This window comes from Callorhinchus milii, unplaced genomic scaffold (assembly GCF_018977255.1).
Source record: "Callorhinchus milii isolate IMCB2004 unplaced genomic scaffold, IMCB_Cmil_1.0 Scaffold9, whole genome shotgun sequence".
NCBI classification, from domain to species: Eukaryota; Metazoa; Chordata; class Chondrichthyes; order Chimaeriformes; family Callorhinchidae; genus Callorhinchus; species Callorhinchus milii.
This window is the reverse complement of record NW_024704750.1, coordinates 3199851-3220943: the sequence shown is the minus strand read 5'-3', so window position 1 is coordinate 3220943 and position 21093 is coordinate 3199851. Positions and strand designations below refer to the sequence as shown.

The window sequence follows — 21093 nt, the reverse complement described above, 5'->3', positions numbered from 1 at the left end:
GACCTCCCATGTAGAAATCCTGGCAGGTCTTCACAGGTCTTGCACAGAATGAACGAACATGTGCTGCAGTGCAGGACTGTAAATGATTGTGCGTGTGTCTTTGTGTGTGTGTGTTTGTGCGTGTGCACGTGTATGTATGTGTGCATGCGTGTGTGCTTGCGTGTGTACGTGCATGTGTGTGCGTGTGCGAGTGCCTAGAGTTCATCTGAATCGTTTACAAGTAAAACGCCTTGAACACTTCTCTTTGTCAGGCCAGAATCCAGCTGGACGTGCAAAGTTCTTCAGACTAGGCAAAGCAGCCTGGCCTGTTGTGCATTTTGGTTTGGAATCTGTGGTGTGAGGGTAAAATCCTTCACAGCGTTTTACAAGCTAACACTGATCATCCTTTTTCTCCGGCGAAGGCGTGCCAGGCCTGGGAACGTGAAATATTTCCTGAGGCTGCTGAGGGAGCGTCTTCGACGGGTTCTTTTGCGACAGTATTTGCAAGATCTCACCCACTTGTCTCTCGAGGGCTGTCATTCTGTCGCAAAGCAACTGAATATCGTCTTTGAGTTCCACTTTGACTTCCTGCAAGGTGGTCTGCAAGGCCTGCTCTGGGATTGGGTAGAAGGGGTGTCTGATATCCACCTGGATGGGGCTGTGTTCCAAGGGACTGCGGATTTCCCCGGCATTGTCCAGCCTCAGATCGCTTTTGGTGATACCACTGTCACACGAGTCTGTTTTCCTCAAACAGTTTTTTACCTCCACATTCTCGGAGTTGCCCCCTTTCGAGTCCTCCGAAAGAATCTCCATGGATTCGGCTTTGGTGACATTGTTCCAGACGCCTTTCTTCTCCCCCTCCTCCTCCTCCCCGCCCTCCCTCAGAGGGTTTTTCAGTCGTATCCACCCTCTGACGCTCCCGGCTTTGATCCTCGCCGGGCTGTTGACCTTCAGGCACATCTGATCACGCAGGCCATTTGGCTTCAGCTCCACCGGCTCTCGCTCCCCTTCCTCCTTTTGCTCGTTGCTTTTGGCAAAGGAGAGGGAGGAAGGGATGGGTGTGATCTGTGACACAGTAACCACGCTGCTGCCTGTGGTGGGACCCCCGTTGTGGAACGAGTGGTTGTCCACCTTCAGGTGGTTCCTGTCAGGCTCGCTGCTCCCCTGATTCCGAAGCTCCTTCTGCTGCTTGAACCTAAAATATATATTAAAAAATAATCAATAATTTGGCCGCGCACTCCACTGCTGTGCGCAATTGGCTGCCTCGGTTCACCCACAAAATACACAGTCATTTCACTTGACAGTACACTTCTGTGAAGCACTTTGAAACGTCTCGAAGATGTGAAAAGGCGCTATGTAGAAACATAGAAACAGGAGGAGGCCATTCAGCCTCTCAAGCCTGTTCTGCCATTCTATAAGATCACGGCTGATCGGTACCTCAACTCCAATTACCCGCCCTTGCCCTGAATCCCTTAATACCCTGACCTAACAAATATCTATCCACCTCAGTCTTGAATATGATGATTATTATTATTATCATAATTATTTTTATAATAACCTCTGGAAGAGCTTCCTGACAGGGTGGTCCACAGGGATGCTGAGCGTCACTTCATTCTTCCTCCGCAGACGCTCCTCTTCCTCTTGCTTCACCTCGCTGATCTTCCGAAAAATGATCTGAAAAGAAATCCCAGGAAAATGACTCTTCACAACTTGATCTGCCTGCACTTGCGCACTTTTTTTTTGGAGGCACAGAAACTATTAAATGTTACAAGGACTATCTTTCAACCCCCTGCGAAGCGCTTAGAGAGGTCTCAATGGTGCGATAAGGCACTATAATAATAATAATAATCCTTGCATTTGATATAGCGCTTTTCACGTCGGGAGGACGTCCCAAAGCGCTTCACAGAACATACTGTAAAGTGAATTGACTGTATATTTGTGGGCGAACGCGGCAGCCAATTACGCACAGCAATGTCCCACAAACAGTCGTAGATGGAAAATGACCAATTTATTATTGTTTTTGGTTTTGGAGGGATTATTATTAGGCTCTGTGTGGAGTAAGGAAACTTGCCCAAGGTTTCGCCCTGACCTGCCGGGAATTGAACTCAGGTCTCTCGCTTGCAAAGCGAGTGCTCTAATCACTGAGCTACAGGACTCCACAAATATATCAAATGCAAGTATGATTATTATTAATATTATTATTATGTATTCTTTTGACGGCAATTTTTTTATGCGGGACTAAATCTTGGAATGTTTGTAGAATTTTTATCCCCAATGAGTTTGGGTTGTCAACTTACAGAGAAACTGTGGGGTTGGCGGTTGGCAATTGTTACTCCTTTGGTTGGTTGAAAAAGCACCACAGTAGTTAGGGACTGAACAATGACAACATGTCATAAAGTACATTACCAGTAAGGAACCACATGAGTGTCACACTGACCCAAGAGAAAGAAAAGGCCCTTTGATCCATTTAATCGTCCTCTTAATACTTTGGCTGTGATATGAAACTGGCTTCAGACGAGCTTTCGCAGTCTGGCATTCATGTACATTGGGTTCCCTGTAGGAGATGCATCGATGCCCCAAGCTGCTTTTACCATTAAAATGCCATTTAAGCTGCTGTTTTTAACTATTCGGGACATTTTGAACTCTGTTGTTCCTTGGTGCTGAGGTTCTGCCAGAAACCCATGACCAAAGATTGTCTGTCAGTATTGTGAGTATTCTGAATCAATAAACCACTCATTTCCAAAGTTGACCCCTGTTGTCAAAAGCCTCGTCACCTTTGGAAACAGATTTTCTTTTTGTGGAGCAGGAATATTTCTGTGCGTTGGTCAGGAAATGGATTTCACAGCAGTTAATGGGGCACCATGTCTTTCACGTAAGTAAAGGTTAATATTTCCATTACATTTCAGTCCTGTGAACATGGTTTTACATCAGATGCCTAATTTGCACATGTACATGAGGTACTGCACTGGCGGGTCCTTCGAGATCTCACTATAACTCGTGCCTATTCCTAGTCAACAGAAATTGGTTGGTAATAAGCACAAATAACAAACACCCGATGGTGCCCATTCAAATAAACAAACATTGTAACTTTTGCCTGCCAATGAAGTCACTACACTTTTACAGCAAATCCTGTGAATCACTTTGAGACACTGAAACAACATAAGGCACTATGTCAAATGCAAGGATTCTCATTATTATCCTACTGATCTTATATTTTTCTAACCCTGAAAATGACGTGATTCATACAGTCTGAATGTGAAAATACAACACAACTTTGCAACGTTGAGGGATCTGGATTGGAAATGTTTTTGAGAAAACAAGTTAACATCTATATCAATCTCTACAGATAAGCACTAAAGTAAGATGTTTCGGTAATTCTGTTTGCATTGTGCACCTTCTTTCTATTGTTGAGTTCGATAACCTAAACATCCCCTTCCTGTGCATCATTGACCATGCAGAGCAAAATCAACAGAATCACGTAGAATAAAACAAAGGTGAGATGAATTCAAATTATTTTTTGGAGAGAGGGATATTAAAAGCAACATTCAGCCCAATGAGTCCTATTCCCTCCTGTTCCCTTCCCCTATGCCCTCTGTTCCTTATTAACTGGTGTGATCTCTGACAGTGTTACTGTTATGAAATTGGAACATTTGAAAATCAATAGATTGTAACTTCACAATAAGAAAAGCATTGGCATCAAACCAGTAGGGAGAAGAAAATAAATAGATTTAGGTGAGTTTATTTCACTGAAGATTCACAGTTAATTCAATGATGCTAATCACAAGGTTAGAGTACGCCTTTAAGTGCATTTGACTGTTCTTATTTTGATCTTTGGTAGGTCTTTGCTTTGTGACAAGGCGGTTGGAATATCTTGCGAGGTCTGAGGTGTCTTCCTTTCTAAGGACATTTAAATGGGTTCGGAGAGATCAATAATGTCTTGTGGGACTTAAAGCTCTTCAGTGTTGAGGAGATGCAAGCAAAGCTGAACTTATTTTCATTGGCAAAAAGGTCTTTAAAATCCTGAAAGTATAGATATTTATCTCAATGTGTAGTTTATTTGAGATTCTCCCATTACCCCTCCCAGTTTGACGTAGCTTCAAGAATTCCTCAATACAACGTACAGTTGAAGTTCAGCACCTAATGTATCAAGGTCAAAAGAGTCACTTTTAGGATATAGTTATAATAATATCCTTAAATGATCACATTTGCATCTATTATGCTAACATATTTATAATAATATAATAATCCTTGCATTTGATATAGTGCCCTATAACGTTTTTGAGACGTCTCAAAGCGCTTCACAGAATACACTGTAAAGAGCGTTGACTAGATATTTTGTGGGCAAAATTTCTGCATTGTAGGAGTTAAAAGGTACTTGCACCAACTATTTATTTATAGCCAGATGATCTTTACTAAAGAACTCACATAGAACAGTGCACCAGAAGTTGGAACTTAAATGTTTTCATTAGCTGATTTGTGCCGAGGCCTGTAGCTTCACATAACAGCCATGCAGTGTTATTCAGTACTTGATTGTTTTTTGTTAGCAAAACGCTTTTCTCAGTTTTATTGAAAACTAAGCAATATTGTTGGTTGATTTTTGCTTGAAGCTTCTTGGCAGCTGCAAAAGCCTACACCCAGTGAGGTAACGTTGAAAGACGAAATGGTAATGAGCATCTACAGTAGAAACCTATTATGGTGCGATTCATTATAGCATCAGGTCACTCACAGCACAATTTGTCCACAAAATATACAGTTACTACACTTTGTTGTTTATCCTGTGAAGCACACTGAGCTGACGTGAAAAGCATTACATCAAACGCAAGGATTATTATTAGGATTCATTTGGAGTTTAGCTAATGAGGGTGTGAAAGGGTTGTTTCTGGTGACCCACCTTCTGTCTAATGGGGGGAAAAATCATTGCAACGAAAGGTAAATGGAATGAAATAATTGACTTTTTTTAAACCTGTTATTTTCCGAAATGGTAACAGACTCCAAAGGTCTTGTTTTGTACTGGACAAATGTTATCTGTCTAGGATTGTTTCCGAGCACCAGAATATTGCCCACAAAATACTCAGTCACTACACTCCGCAGTAAGTTCTGTGATGCTTTTCGAGACGTTTCAATAATATGAAAGACACTATATCAAGTGTAAGGAATACTAATATCCTCAGAGAGAAATCTATGCAAGACAAAGAGGCAATCACACAGTGTGCCACTTCTTATTTATATGGCTTCTCATATCAAGTATGAACACTTTCTCTTGTAATACATTCTTGTTATAGATGAGTATCTCTTTCATCAAATCTACACCCATTAAATACTTTACTAAAGAGCTATTTAACCTGTGCAGTTGCTGCGAGCGATGCAAATGCAATTAATTTTCAATGCTGACTTAAAATTGGTATTCTTAATCAAACAGTAATCGGGTTTGGAGCAATTTTACAATGACACATTGTAGCAGTATTCTCCGTGTGTCCAATTAATCCCAAACTGGATGGACGTGCACTATCATTGGTTGCTTGGCGAAGAATTGGCAGCGTTTCAACAGTTAGAAAGTGATGAATTGCCACACCGTTCGTATGAATCGGCACGCTGAGATTGAAATGTTTGCAGCCAAAATTAATTTTCATCAGCGTAATTGACCACTTTAATCCTATTATACGTTCTCCTTTGTGAAACCGATGGGGGTTTTAGGGCCGGTCATAAAATGGCAGGGATTAAAGTTTGCAATCCACTGGGCCTCCAGTGGAGTCTCTCCCTGGACTAGTTTCTTTTGTGAAGAGAATTAGGCATTGCACAATGGGGCAGTAACTGGGTATAAATTACATCAAAAAGGCAGCATCCCAGAGAGAATGAAGCATTCCTCTAAGGGGAGGTTGAAGGACTTCTACTTATCTTGGTAGCACACTGTCTCAAGCTAATTTGTATTGTCGATGCTCCTCATTGCCACAGTGAATAGAAATTAATTAATTATCTGCCAATGTTTAGTGAACGGAGAGAGGAAGAGAAGTCCAATTAAGGATGAAACTTCAAACTCACTCCTTTTTAGATATCTATCTAGTTCCCTTTTGAAAGCTAATTTGGATCCTGCCTCAACCACTAGCCCAGCAAGATATTCCACATCCTAACAGCTCACGATTGTTAAACAAAATTCTTTTAATATCCATCTTTGCTCCTTTGCTAATTATTTTAAACTGATGCTCTCTTGTCACTGATTCACTGACCAGTGGAAATAATTCCTCCCCATCAACTCTATCAAAACGCCCACACCTCTCCTCAACCTTCATTGTTCCAGTGAAAGTAGGCTCCAGTTTTTCTGTTTAGAACCATTCATTTGAATGTCTCTCTTGCACTGCAAGATGAACATTATCCTTTGTCGCTTTCCTGAAATGAACAGCCATGCAAGAGAGTGTTACTAATCTCAAATGCTGTAACCTGATATCATTTGGAAAGAAAATTCATTGCTTTCAGTTTATTCAAAACAAACCACAGTATTAAGCCATTAATCACTGAAGCTATGTTGACAACTCCAGTGGTCTTTGTTGCTTAATGGCAGTAATGAGATAACGGCAGAGCCTCTGGCTGGCTACATGTTGAGAAATGTGCGAAGAATATCGTGTTCATGAAGACGAGATCTCCTTGCGCAACCTTTGGCCAGCGGCAAATTAACAAGGTTTCTAAGTCCCAACTTGGTGCTTGAACCCACAACCTTCTGACTCAGAGCTGAGAGTGCTACCAACTGAGCCAACTGTGAAGCTCTTTTTGACACCTAAGCAATACCGAGAGTTGAACAAGTTTGGCTATGTAGTAGTTTAACTATCCCTTATATTGTTGGAAAGTTCCCAGAGACTCTTATCTGCATTGCTGACCAGTTCAGCACATTTCCAGCTGCGTTGCTGAAAACACACTCACAATATATTAAAGCTGCTCAAATATCGGGACAGTTTTATTACTGCAACATTGAACCTAACCTACTAAATTCAATATAAAAATAGAACATTTGCATGTACCTCTGTTGCTAGGCCAACAATCTCCCAGATAAAACTGATCATTCACTTCATGGCTATTGGCGGGATATTGCCGTGTGCAAATTGGCTGCCCCGTTCACCAGCAAATACACAGTCACTACACTTTACAGTAAATCCTATGAAGCTCCTGGAGACATTTCGATGACGTGAAAAGGATTGATGTCAAATGTAAAAATTATTATTATTATTATAATACGAAAAGCATCAGAAAAGGCTTTGAAACCATTTTTCTTAATAGCAGGTTAGGTTAAGAAAAAGTCAGTGACTTGACAACACTTGAACACAGACGCTGGGTGGAGAGGGAAAGGCTTTAGAAAGAAAGACACAATATTTTTAGTTCCTGCCCTCCATTTAGATACTGGCATCAGCAAAATATTTCTCCCGATGAATAATTCATAAGATAGGAAACGCCTGCTAAAATATTAAACACACAATGTAGAAATTGCCACCAGTTTGGCATTGCACCTCTTCATCTTAGCCTGACGGCTCCCAGCTATCAATAGAAATATGGCTCATTTTTACATTACGCATTTCCTTGTTGACATTACACTGCTCTATGATGCTTTGAGCGGAACTGAATTAGAATGCATTAAGCACCATTAATGCGTACTGAACGAATTTTGCAGCTTTCTTTTTCAAATCACTCTACCTAAGATTAGCCTCGGCAATCTAATGTCAACTGTGTCTTCAGTACAATGTTCGTCTTGAAAGAAATGGAACTAAGACCAGTTTGTTAATTGCCCGTGGATCATGAACATGCAAATCTGCAAATACAATACAATTTAAACTTATATAACAGCTTTCACATGGGGAGGACGGCCTGAATCTGCCTGCCTCAAACACTCTGCGTACAATCAATTCTCTCTGTGCTTCGTATCAGCTCGTGTTTTGAACTGTTTACATTTACGTTCACAGAAATGTGGGGCAGAAAAATGCAGTGTGGCGTGTGATCATTTCCACCGGCGATCATCGTCACATCACAGACCGCACCGGTTCGTGTCGTGTGATCATTTTCATCGGTGATAATTATCACATCGCAGGGCACATCTATTGTGACAGTTGTCTCAAGTGAACACATACATCCGCAATGATGAATTTGATATCGTGCCTTTCACGTCAGGAAGACATCCCGCAGCGATCACAGGATTTACTGTAAAGTATGATGACCGGGTAGTTTGTAGGCAAACACAGGGGCCAATTTGCGCACAAAAATGTCCCGCAAAATAGCCATAAAGTGATTTGAATAGATTGTTGACCAGGACACCAGGAGAAACTCCCTTCTCTTTTCAAATAGTGCAACGGGATCTTTAAAATCCACCTGAACAGGCAGACAGGACCTTATAATCCTTGCATTTGATATAGCATTTGATCTTGACGTCTCAAAGCGCTTCACAGAATGTGCTGCAAATGGAATTGATTGTATATTTGTGGACGAAATGCGGCAGCCAATTGCACACAGTTGTGTCCCACCACAGTCTTGGATTGATGTGACTAATTTTATTATTGTTTTTTTTTCTTGAGGGATTATTATCAGCCGGGTGGAGTAAGGAAACTTACCCAAGGTTTCGCCCTGCCGGGAATCAAACCCAGGTCTCTCGTTTGTGAGGCGAGTGCTCTAACCACTGAGCTACTTGACTCCTGATTGAATGACTCACCCAAAGCACAATATTATGCCATTGCATTTCTCAGCAGGAGTAATTACTGACTGCAACCTGCCTGATCTTTAAAGGTTTGGCCAGGTTGATGAATCTGAATGTTTGATACCAGGGGGGCAGAGAAGTCATTTGAGCTCCACGCTTATAGTCTATGGACTAATTACTGACATTATCTTTGTAGGTTTTACTTGAAGCTGTATAAATGGTTCCCTTGTGCCGGAAATAAAATGAAACGTCTATCAAAGTACTCATGTAAGCGACATTATTTGACCTCTGAATAGCTAGATCCAAAAAATTCTTAATTAAACCCAATGTTGCTGAAACAATGTAATTGGAAAGTGTACATGAATTCTTTACAGTACGAATTTTATGCTTCCTTTTCAATGAAATGCACTGTACGTTTCCTCTACTTGTAATACCAATTGCATTTTAAATGCAAAAGTTTTAGCATGAATAATTTGAAATATTAGTGGAATATCAAATAAACCATTACCTGCAACAGTGTTGAGAGTCTGAAGCTATCAGGAGAAAAAAAAGTGCAAGGTCTAATCAGCCCACAAAATATACAGTCAATTCACTTTACAGTATATACCGTGAAGCACTTTGAGACGTCTCGTGATAAGGCGCTATATGAAATGTAATGATTACTATTATCGTCTGTGAGGCAGCAGAAATTATTACTAGAGTTCCTCAAGTATCTAAATGCATCTAATAAATCTGTATAGAAAATACCTATTTGCCTACAAAAAAGGACAGTCTCCCTTGTGTGTAATGCAGTCAACACACAGGGTAGTAATTGCTGTCAGTCTTTTTGGGACGTTTTGATGGCATGACAAGGCACTATATAAAATGGAAGTATTATTAATCCATCACCTCATTCAAGGTCTGTCGCAAGACACAACACTATGACCGCATTAGTCATCTCCTTTGGTTTCCAGCCCAACATTGGTGCCAACCAGCAGTGTTACGTACTTTGAGATGTCCTCCCGACAAGAAAGGCGCTATATCAATATAAATTGTATTGTACTGTCTAGCAGGATACTCTTTAGAATTATGAATTCTTTTATATTTCAGGAGTATATTTTACAGTAGAAATATGTCACAACTTATGTCGTGTACAACGGTATCAGTAACTCCCATTCAAGTCCGTAAAAGGGGAAGTTTTGACCGTTGATTTTCACAACAATTTAGAGGCTCTATAGAATAGTCACGGTTTTGGGAGGGATTTTATTCTTCTCACCAAACAATTTTGAGAAATTTGTGCAAAAAGGATCAGGTGGGCACTGAAGGCTAGCCTATCATAATAAAACTGCAAGCTTAAACCAGCTGAGCTACAAATCCATTTCAGGCTACTGAAATTATTCAAATGTGTAATGAAATAATATGGGAAGCAGATTATTCTACAGTGAATTTATTTTTTCCTTTTAAAACACAACAGAATCTGTAATGTTGACGTGCACTAACATCGGTAGTTTCCACAAACTCGATGATTCGATAGATCTGAACCTGGAAGTTAAAATTTCATTACATACATATATATATCTATAAATCCAAATATTCTGTATATGATCACCTCTCTATATATATCTACATATTATCTTTAGATGTATATGTTATCTCTCTATATATGGGTATATATCACCTCTATAATATATATGTATACAGTTATGTATATAGCTCCTGATTTTGGTTCTGCAGATGTTTCTGATGGTTTTGTAAAGCTATGCTGAGATCAGAGGGAGCAATTAAAGACAATTATTATCATCTAATTATTTAACAACTGTGTATTTTATGTAGCAATGCATGAGGGAAGGAGAATTACAGCTTTCTGACCTTCATATATATGTTATCCTTTATATATATTCAGATTTTATGTCTACAAAGTAATTGCATTTCACAGTAAAATCGTGTGAAGCACTTTGAGATGTCTCGACAATACAGGAAGGCACTGTATCAAATGCAAAGCATATTGCTATCTATAACATATCAAACTCTTACTTTTCTTCTCACTAGCATTCAAAGACTTATTGACTAAAAGTAAATCATTATACATTTTAACAGGAATTTTGCAATATGTTTCAATGTGGTTTCAAATATAAACAACTTGAGATTCTGGCCTATTTTACAATGCCCTGCATTAAAAAATACAGCATATATTTACGCTAATGTGGATTAATGAAAAAAATGTTGCTTCAATAAAATTTACAATGATTCATACATAGCCTTCTGGAATAGGGATTAACTTCAATACAATTCCGTTGTTTATTGTATTAGCAATTCTACAGTGTGTACTGCAATTGACTTCATTGACCTAGCTTTGTAGGCTGTTATGATCTATGAATGTAGAAAAAAAGCAAAATTGGGCAGAACAGAAAGTATAGCTTAAATTTCAAGCATTTGGGGCGAGATATTGCATTAGCCACTACATGTAACAATTTTATCAGTGTTTCCAATGTGTTCATCTTGTAAAACTACATCGTCAAAATTGCTAAAATTGTCAGGAAGCAGCATTTTATCCTTTAGTTCAAAATAGATCTTTTCTAATCTTAGCCAATGTTATCGCGTAACATCTTGCTTCCTATCACATGCAGATCGCTTCAATAATTAGCACATTATTTGTCCTCTGTATTACGTTCACAATTCTTACAAAAAAGCTTCCTTTCATTAAAACGAAGCAACACTGAGAAATTGAAAAGGTGAAGCTCTGTGTGTTTTGCCCAAGCTCACGTTTGCTGCCAATGATTGAATGAGAATTTTCCAATCGCCTTTCTAATCACGGTGAAATCCTCCCCTGATCCAACATCGAAAAGCATGACCAATTCAATCACGGCATACAGGACATTTGGCGAGGTTTTAAGTGCCACAGAAAGGGCCATAATCGCTACACTGAGCAACCATTACTCTCAATAAATAATCAAAGTCTCCAGTCATTTAGAATCGCTTCTTAATAAATTATTCATTGCTATTTTGAGACGTTAAACAACATGCATTCTACAGGGAATGAAAACTGGGGCAATATGAGGATTCAGTACTGTTCATAAAAACTTGCCCCCCCAAAAATGGGAAGCTACTGCAACCTAGTTTGCTTTGCTCTGGTTCATAAGAAATGCATTAATACAGACATCAATTCTTGAGGTATCTAAAGAACAGTAATGTTCTCTGGAGATGGCCCACATTGCTCGTACAAAGAGACAGCTGGGACACAGTGAAAGTTGATGTGTAATATTAGTGGAAGTAAGCCACTTATCATTGCCGTTTTCTGGGTTGAAACTAGATAGAAAATACAGTTGAAGGGATAAGAGATTTTTCATTTTTTATTTGGATTTTACTTTGGGACTGGACAGATGTTTTCTGATCTTGAACATTCCTGTGAAGCTATAGGTGATTGACTAACTTTATTCTCCCCAAAAATTAATCAGCGGTTTGGAGCAGACACAGAAAATGATGCATAGCACTAACTAAAGACTGCGGCACCATGATTAATGATCTTTTCTTTAATTGGGAGAAGTTATTTTCTCCACTTCCCACATAGAGTATCCTTTTCGTTGATACTCTTCTGTCTCTCTTTTCTCCCTTTCTCTTGACTCTTCCCCCAGTGTGGTTTAGTACAATGATCCGTTCGGTGATGGGGTGCCAGTGGAGCCTGGCCAAAACTGATGGGATGTGGATACTACTCGTATTTAAGATGAGATGTTTCAAAGTGCTTCACTGTAAAGTGAAGTGACTGTGTATTTTGTATGTGAATGCAGCCGCCAATTTGTGCACAGCACTGTCCTATGAACAGCCATAAAGTGCCAATAAATAATTTTGCCAAATTCCTACCTCCTCTTTACAGTTTCTTTACCCTGATGTTTCATTATTTTTGCTCAATTTATTACAATTCAAAAAATACCTACTACGCCTACTGAGTCACACCCACAGTGATGTTTCAACACTGTCTATTCTAAAAACGTATTTGTTCTATATCATATTTTTTTGTATCTCTGTCACTACTGGCAGTAAAGCTGCCTTATTTTAGTCCCGATTAAATATTTATTCCTTTTATGAGAAAGAAATCCCTGAGTGTAAGGTTTCTGGTTAGAATAAACAATGTGCTCTTCAATTTAAATTTCACTCATTTGCAATTGTTTGCTTCAAAAAACGCTCTGTGTATTTAGACGGAAACCACGTAATGCAGCCCATCATCCTCAGGTGCTGATACAGACATAACACTGCGTGATATTCTCCAGCTGCTTTTGGGTTTCAAATTACCTGGTAAGTGCTGCAATGTTTCATTGCTTTTTTTTCTCTCCCCGCAAAACAATTTTCCATTGGAAATACCTGTCAAGGGGATCAGCTCTCAACTTAGCCATCGACAAGACAGGAGACGATTAAAATGGAATTACTGCTCCAGAACAGATGACATCTGCCTCGCTACCTTCAGAATGCTTTCAATGCCAATTTGAACAGCCCATGGCATGAGGTCAAAAACTCTATTTTGGCCATTTGAGAGGAAATCTCGTGAAATTAGATCATTTCCACAGAGCTCCACTCTTTCACAAGGTCAGGATGAGAGCACCGATACATTACAGTTGTGGTTTCTCCACTACAAAAGGTCAAGCCTGTGGGAGAATCCATCAACGAGAGCCTTAGGACACCCATCAACCAACGCTAGGAGCAATAGGAGAGACTATTTGGAGCATGTTCAAAAATCTCTTTGGCAGGTTTCTTCCACTTGTCAGGTGAAGTGTAGAGCACCCAAACAAGAAGTTTTAGTGGGAATTGTTGATCTCAGTTAAGTCTGGAGTCTGCAGGGTGTCATCAGACATCTGGCCTCCCCACTTTGTAATGCTCAGACTAATAATCAAGAAAATCTGCAGCATTGTATCCACTGGAGTTAATGAAACATGGCTCAGAAATGAGGGTTTGCAAAGGGAGTATTTGCAGAACTCTGCTCCAGAACCATTACAGCACCATAAAGAGCAAAGGGGCTACTGGTACCAGGAAGGTAGCAACTCGCTAATGCAGAAGGCAGGTTCCTTTTGAAGACATGAAAAGCATTCATTCTTTAAACCGTCATGTTACATGTTTATTCACAGAGGCCCTTTAGCCTAGTTGGGCTTTCTGCTAGTTGCAGTATAAATGTACTGGCACAAACCTATCTTTGTCAACTATGCTTTTGAAGCTTGAAAAGATGCCGGTCGGTCCATGAACCAGTCCATATTTATCTTTTCAGTTTTCGTTTTAGAGGTCGAGTTTAACTACCCATGGGAGAGGGTGGGAATTAAAGAATTACTGGATGAGACAGAACTGTTTGTAACTCACTGAATGGTTTATACCAGTCTTAATAACGGGGGGGGAAAAAATATCAGCTTCTAAGAAGTCTGTGGTTTACAAAAGAAATAATGTCTGTCAATATTGTGGGAAATAAATGTGTGAAATATTGGATTTAAAATGTGCAGAGGTGCAACGAAGTGAAATTGACATTATTATTACGGGCTAGAAAATGTCAGAATAGCTGGTGATGGGCACAGCATCCAAGCAATGCTGTAGTTGTTTTTTCTATTGTACCTTTGGGTCCAACACATTATATAATCCCAACACACACAAAAAAAATCAGGACTTCCTCAATCCAAAAATCCTCAGTTGATTTCTGCCATATGACATGTTTTTGATTGACGGATCACTGTCAATCACAAATACCCTAGAGAAACAGTTACCCAGTGACACTTCTGGGAATTTGCTTTATGATTGACAGAATCAGACCAGTTTTTTTTCAACCGCTTTTTTTAGTAAGAACAAAATTCAGATTAGTTTTGTAGAAACTATTTCAAGTGTGGTTTTCTAACCCGAGAACATATAAAATAATGAGTTAAAGGCATGAAGTCAAGCACAACAAAACTGATGAAAATCAGGTTCATTGTTATAATAATGTTTACCTAATAGGACCACGATACAAATTGTATTTTTGTTTGCCATGGTTATGTTTTTACGGCTTTGTGATCGCGAAACTTTTCAGAAAGGATAATTTATTCCAAGAACTATAATAGAACATTTAAAGTGTTCTCCTGCTTGCCAGCATTGCTCCTGTGATATTAACACAATGTTACATCGGATCATAATTTGAGCCTGAAGTACCCAAAACAATGAGAATAATGCATATCAAAGGCTAATTACAATTAGAAACGTGTATTCCAAGGATGTAGGGGAGCACATCAATGGGAAAGCACAGTAGAACAACCCACAGATCAAAGCTTTATGCATGGAGCAAGAAAGACAGGTTTTTGAAATTAACTATTTAATGTATCTTAACGTTTGTAATTTAGCACGGGGAAAAAGGGGATCATGTGCATTTTGACTCTTCCCTTCATGGCAAGACTATTGCTGTATGTTAGCTCAAAATAATTGGGATTCTCTTAAACAGTGCTAATCTTGTCAGCAGCACTCTCAACCCAGCATTACTGGAATCCATGGAACAGAAGGAAACGGTACTGAGAAATATTTCAACTCATCCTACCATCGGTGGCCGGGCTTTCAGCCTCTCTGCCCCCACACTCTGGAACTCCATCCCACGGTCCCTTCACCTCGCTTCCCCGCTTGCCTCCTTCAAGGCCGGTCTCAAGACCCTTCTCTTCGACCGTGCCTTTGGTCTCCCTCCCACCTCTCTGCCTTCCCTCACCTCTACGCCACCCCTCCCCCATGCTCGGGCCCCGACATCTGACTGTTCAGCGCTTTGGGATGTCCTCCCGACGCGAAAGACGCTCTATAAATGTAGTTTTGTTGTTTATGCTGAATTATTGTTTTCAAATTTTGGTTATCAAACTTCCGAAATTCATACCTTATTAACAACTTATTACAAAGAGAACGATTAATTTCAGGCAAAGGTTCAGTTGGATTGTTTTGAAAGCACAATTCCTTTAAGTAATACATGACTGTTATGTTTCACTTCAAAAAATCAAAATCAAACCCCTTTAAGATCTTTATCAAATCTATAATGAAGAAAGAGAAATGAGCAAACAGGGCTAGAGATTTCATTCTTTTCACTCAAAACCAGTTGAGTGCACAATTTACAGTAAAACAGAAAAAAAAGTCATCTCAATGAAACATGTGAAACATGAAACAAGAAGAAACGACCATCCAAAGGCTCAAAAAGGGTCTTCGAACTCCAAGCTTTCAATGCACTTGGATATAATTATCTTCGGTGATCAGAAAGCCCATAGAGTGCAAGGTACCAATGTAAAGAAGAAATGTCATGAATGAAATGGACCGTAAAAACAGCACCACAAGCAATCTCACAGAGGAACAAGCGCAGTGCTTTTGATGTGTGGAAAAGATTCAATGTTAAATTACTTCAGGTATTTATTTATCAGAAATGTCTTTGTTAATAGTAGAGAAAAAAAAGGTTATTTTTATCATTCCATCAAGTGCGTAGATCCCCTCTTTGATGGTGAAGCTGGGGATTGGATATACTTTGTGACAACCAGTTGATGTTCCAAGCTAACCTTGCATCTACTGCGGTTTATTCATCTACAGAGGAGTGAAGTGAGCTCAGGTTTTGATGAGTTGAAAGAAGATGGATTAAATTTGCACTGGCCGTAGATTCTAGGATGGATTTTACATTTACTCTGAGATCCTGACATCTCACCTCAAGACCCTGAGAAAACAATGAAACTCACAGCAGGAACCTGAACATTTCTCTATTAGCCCACATTCCTAATTCTGATTTTTATTCACTTCCACCACTGAGTTACGCAGATGGGCAAAATACTGCAGATGCTAGAAATCTGAAACAAAAACAGGAGTCGCTGGGAAAACTCAGCATGCCGAAGCAGCATCTACGGAGACAGGAAAGTGAGTTAGTGTTTCAGGTCCATGACCTTTCGTCAGAACTGGTCAGAACTGACGAAAGGTCATTGACCTAAAATATTAACTCACTTTCCTCTCTCCATAGATGTTGCCTGACCTGCTGAGTGTTCCCAGCGACTTCTGTTTTTATTTACGTTACGTAAATCTTCTCTCGTCATCCCTGTGGTTCAACCCTTTGAAAGATCCTTTCAAAATCTACACACTTGTTCTTTTATACATAACCCTCAAACACTTGTTTTCCAATGCCCTTACAAGGCAAAATTGCCTGAAATCCACCCATACAGGCAGACGTGGGACCTTGGTTTAGGGGAGAGAGTCAATGAAAAGGGGGAGTGGGGGGACAATGAAGATTATAAGATAGAGGAAAAAAATGAAATAAGTATACTTTGAATAAAAATTTTCATCGAGTTGGATTTTGCTGGGAAAGTTTGACATGCATTCTAAAGGGTTACGTGTGTTAAAGAAGAGACTGTTGCTGTGTGACAAATTACCAAATTGGAAGCGGACTTCGCCGAGAGGCATCCGAATGTCATTTGTATTCGGCTGTTAGAGGTAATAATGCTGTGGAATGGTGCCCATCTCTATCTGCAGGACTGTGTCGCAGCTTTAAATCCTATTTCCCACTATTTCATAGCTAATGGTCTTTTAAAGACCTTTATTATACCACTTCTACATTAGGAATCTGTCTCCCGAGGCAACTCAAAAACAACTGGTCGCTTTCTGAGTGTGCGCTCTCGCATTCCATTAGAATAAAAGGAAAAAGATTTAGAGTTGCAAAGGGAAAATTCGGATACCAGCGTGGCTGAGGCCAGGACACTGGGACTCATTTAAAAAGCGGTTTGATGGGAGAACACTGGGTGGGTTTTATGGAGAGATGAGACCAGATGGGCCAAAGGGCCTTCTTCATCCAAAACAATATTGTGATATTACTGGCACTTTACACAGTTAGAAATTTCCTATTTAAAGTCACAAATGATGACTGATTTATGAACCACAAAGTACAATTAGACATGGTTGATTTTTTAAAAAATGATTGAAATGTTTGTGACGTGAATATCACATTATAGCCCAGAGTTTACAAACTTACGCTTTATTTGAAATAAAATATGTTTGCCTTCAAAATAGTCACTTCACTTCACAATATATCCTCTGAAACACTTTGAGTCAACCTCCTGATATGAAAGACGTAATATCAAATGTAAGGATTATTATTCAAAATTCTTATTCAAACTCTAGCGACTGTCTGGCATTTTAAGGACATTTTCTGAAAGTATGAAAGGAAAGTACTGTTGCTGAAATACCCGAACAAATATTTCATAGGATTTTCAAACCTGTGTTTGCAACAACTGTTCTTAATTAAATAGACTCACTCAGACAAGCCAGAATGAAAGTCATTTGGGAAATTGAAAATTCTAATTGTTTCACCAAAGGGTGCTTTGAAGTAAAATTTATGCACAATAGGCAACATAGTCAATAAAGCTTCCCACACAAGCAGCAGAACGAAACAGCTACCTTATATTATTACAATGCCTTATTTTTCAACCTTGTGAATAAAACAGGAGGTGAGGGCAGAACAGACCCTTCCAGAACATTGCTTGGCATTGCCCCACTTAACTGTACGGTGAGCACAAACATGTGATGATTCAAATTAAACTGAATTAAAAATAAACGTGCTGAAGATCGCTTAAAGCATTAAAAATGGGTCCAACAACAACAACAAGCTGCATTTTATAGAGAGTGTATCACATCAGGAGGACATCCAGGGTGCTGGATAGTGAAGGGTTTGCATCCGAGCTGGGAGTTGTAATCAAGAGGGTGGACGGCAAAGGGTGTGGGTGTGGGAAAGTGACCGAAGGCACGGTTGACGGGTCTTGAAGGAGGCGAGGGAGTGGACGAGGTGGAGGGGCCCCAGAATGTAGTTCCAAAGGGTGGGGACAGAAAGGCTGTCGTCGTTAGGAATGGGCAGGGCGGGGGCGTGACATAGGCAAATGTCTGCCGAGTGGAGGGAGTGGACAGGTTGGTAAAGGTGTAGTAGGTCGCAGAGGTAGGGAAGAGCAAGATCGTGTAGGACTTTGAAGTTGAAGACGAGGTTCTTGAACTCGATCGTCTGTGGGATGAGGAGCCAATGAAGCCGGGTGAGGATGGAGGTGATCAGGTCAAGGACCCTAGTATTCTTTTGTTCTATAGGATGAGAGAGGTAGGATTAAAATCGTCTTAGACCCTGTTGCTAAACTCACATTAAAATCCTTGCAAGACCACTTAACCAGTAAGTAAATATGATACTGACTGATGCCAATCAACGGAGCCTTGTTACCAGTTCATCTTTGATGTTTTGTGGGAAATATTTTTCTGCGATTAAAATATTTCCAGTTGGAAACATAAGCACAGCACTTGGTTTGCAAAAGCCTGTGGCATTATTTAATAGGAGGGGAAGTAGTATAATTAAGATTATAATATTCAGATTGTTTGCAAATCAGGGAACAAAGAACAAAACGGTTGTCAAATTTTCAAAACCAAAAGCTGTTTGAGATGAAAAAGGCCTTTACCAGTACAACAGATGAGTTAGAAAGTTCCTGATGGTCAGTTTGTATCTGCAGCTTAATTTCTTATGGGAAGTGTTTCTGACGTGAAGGGCACTATACAAGTGTAATTTGTTGTTGTTGTCTTATCATATATGGCACTGAAGTGTGTTCTCTGGACAAACCGGCTGCGAACACAGTGAAGGGGCTGCTGTCAGGCTGTGATTAAGGAAAATGACTGCTTGTGAAAAGGGACATTGCCTGGTGCGAAGGTCATGAAAGCCAAAGCGCCTGAAGTTTATATAAAGCTGACAGCAGGGAATATTAGAAGCTCTCTTCCTTACTGTGTACTGGTTGGATTTCCGTTGGGTTTTGTTCTACTGCTGCAGCGATGATATTACCTGGAGAAAAATGTCACAACTGGGTCACCTCACCTCCGAGATGTAATTGTCATTATTTTGTTATTGAGAAATAAGTGCTTTTGTCTCATAGATTATTACATTTAGGGATGTGTCAGTGTCCTGAAATGTCTCTTGGAATCTGAAGAATATCACACGTGTCCGTTTTCTGCAGGAGTAGTTACATACAGTATTTGATGACTGCACAAAGGAATGTAAATACAGTAAAATAATGTACTGTTTATGTAAAAAGTCCCGACATGGGGCTTTGAACTGATGGTAGTCGAGGGTACGTGGAAACCATAGCCTTTAGATGAAATACTCTTCCCTCCACCAAATATTTTAAAAATGGAATAAAATAAAATGCCACAAAGATATGGCCCTAATCGCACAAACAAATGAAACCACGCTGCAGAACTGAGGTGCTCTATATAACAGCAGGAATTGCCTCGTTATCAATTCGCTATCAAACTCAGCAGATGTCACCAAAGCAACATCAGAAAATGATGAACTTGACACAACAGTGTTCCAAATGCTGCCCTATTCATTTGTTTAAACCACTGGCTCCAAAAGATAATAGCACCATAGGAGCCCTAGCCTCGAGCATGTACTCACTGTGCTACTGGGCATCGCAGTTAGAAAATGAAACCTGCTCTTTCCCTAACAGTCATCTCTCAAAGCCAGCTCAGTAGCATTTGCTAAACAATTCCGGTGATTGAACCACGCTGCAGAAATAGAAATGATTGCTGTGAGAGTAAATGGTATTTTTATACAGGCAAAATGGGAAAAGGGATTATATACACAGAAGAAATATTTTAAAAATGCTTATAAATTCCACGGAATATTATAATAAATAATAATAATCCTTGCATTGCTATAGCGCCTTATCACATCTTCGAGAGGTCTCAAAGCGCTTCACAGAATACACTGTAAAATGAATCGACTGTATATTTATGGGTGAAACACGGCAGCCAATTGCGCACAGCAGCGTCCCACAAACAATCATGGATTGAATGACCAAATTATTATTATTATAATATTATTATTATTATTATTTTTTTCTTGAGGGATTATTATCAGGTGTGTGTGTGTGGAGTAAGGAAACTTGCCCAAGGTTTCGCTCTGCCGGGAATCGAACCCTGGTCTCTTGATTGCGAGGCGAGTGCTCTAACCACTGAGCAACAGGGCTCCATCAAACTAACCGGATTCCCTTCTGATCATTATATGCCTTGCAGTTTCCACACATTCCTCAACACACTGTAAATCCAGAACAATATTTTCAGATAAGCCAAGATGGTGGTTTCAAGGGTTAAGAAAAGCAATACCCAAACAGACACCAGGAAAAATTTCTTCCCGTAGACTGTAATTAACAACCGGCTTGGGAGACAGGAAGGGTGGATGAGGTCAGCTTCCTTATCTCATTTGAGAAACAATCTGATGTGATAGCAAACTGACAAGAGGGTGGATATTCTGAAAAGATCAGATCAAATGGGCCCCAAGTGCCATCTTCACCCATACCTCTCGTGATACATTTACATTCATACAGCACCTTCCCTGAGGGAAGACGTCTCAAAAGTGCTTAAAATTATCATTGAAATGAAGTGGGTGAGTGGTTGTAGATGCCAATAATAGCTGTTACCAGCATATAAAAGTGAGTTACAAAATGGCA

The 21093-nt window shown here is 39.8% G+C and overlaps 1 protein-coding gene across 1 annotated transcript in view; it reads right to left on the bottom strand.

The window, feature by feature from the left end:
- Nucleotides 1-369: 369 nt before the first annotated feature.
- The window catches only part of kcnh5b (potassium voltage-gated channel, subfamily H (eag-related), member 5b), an 81322-nt gene continuing 60598 nt past the window's right edge, over nucleotides 370-21093 (bottom strand). The window contains exons 11-12 of the mRNA XM_007903885.2: nucleotides 1538-1653; nucleotides 370-1174 (exon numbers count right to left, since the gene is read on the bottom strand). Of these exons, the coding sequence (XP_007902076.1) occupies nucleotides 370-1174; nucleotides 1538-1653 (921 nt within the window). The remainder of the gene's footprint in view (nucleotides 1175-1537; nucleotides 1654-21093) is intronic.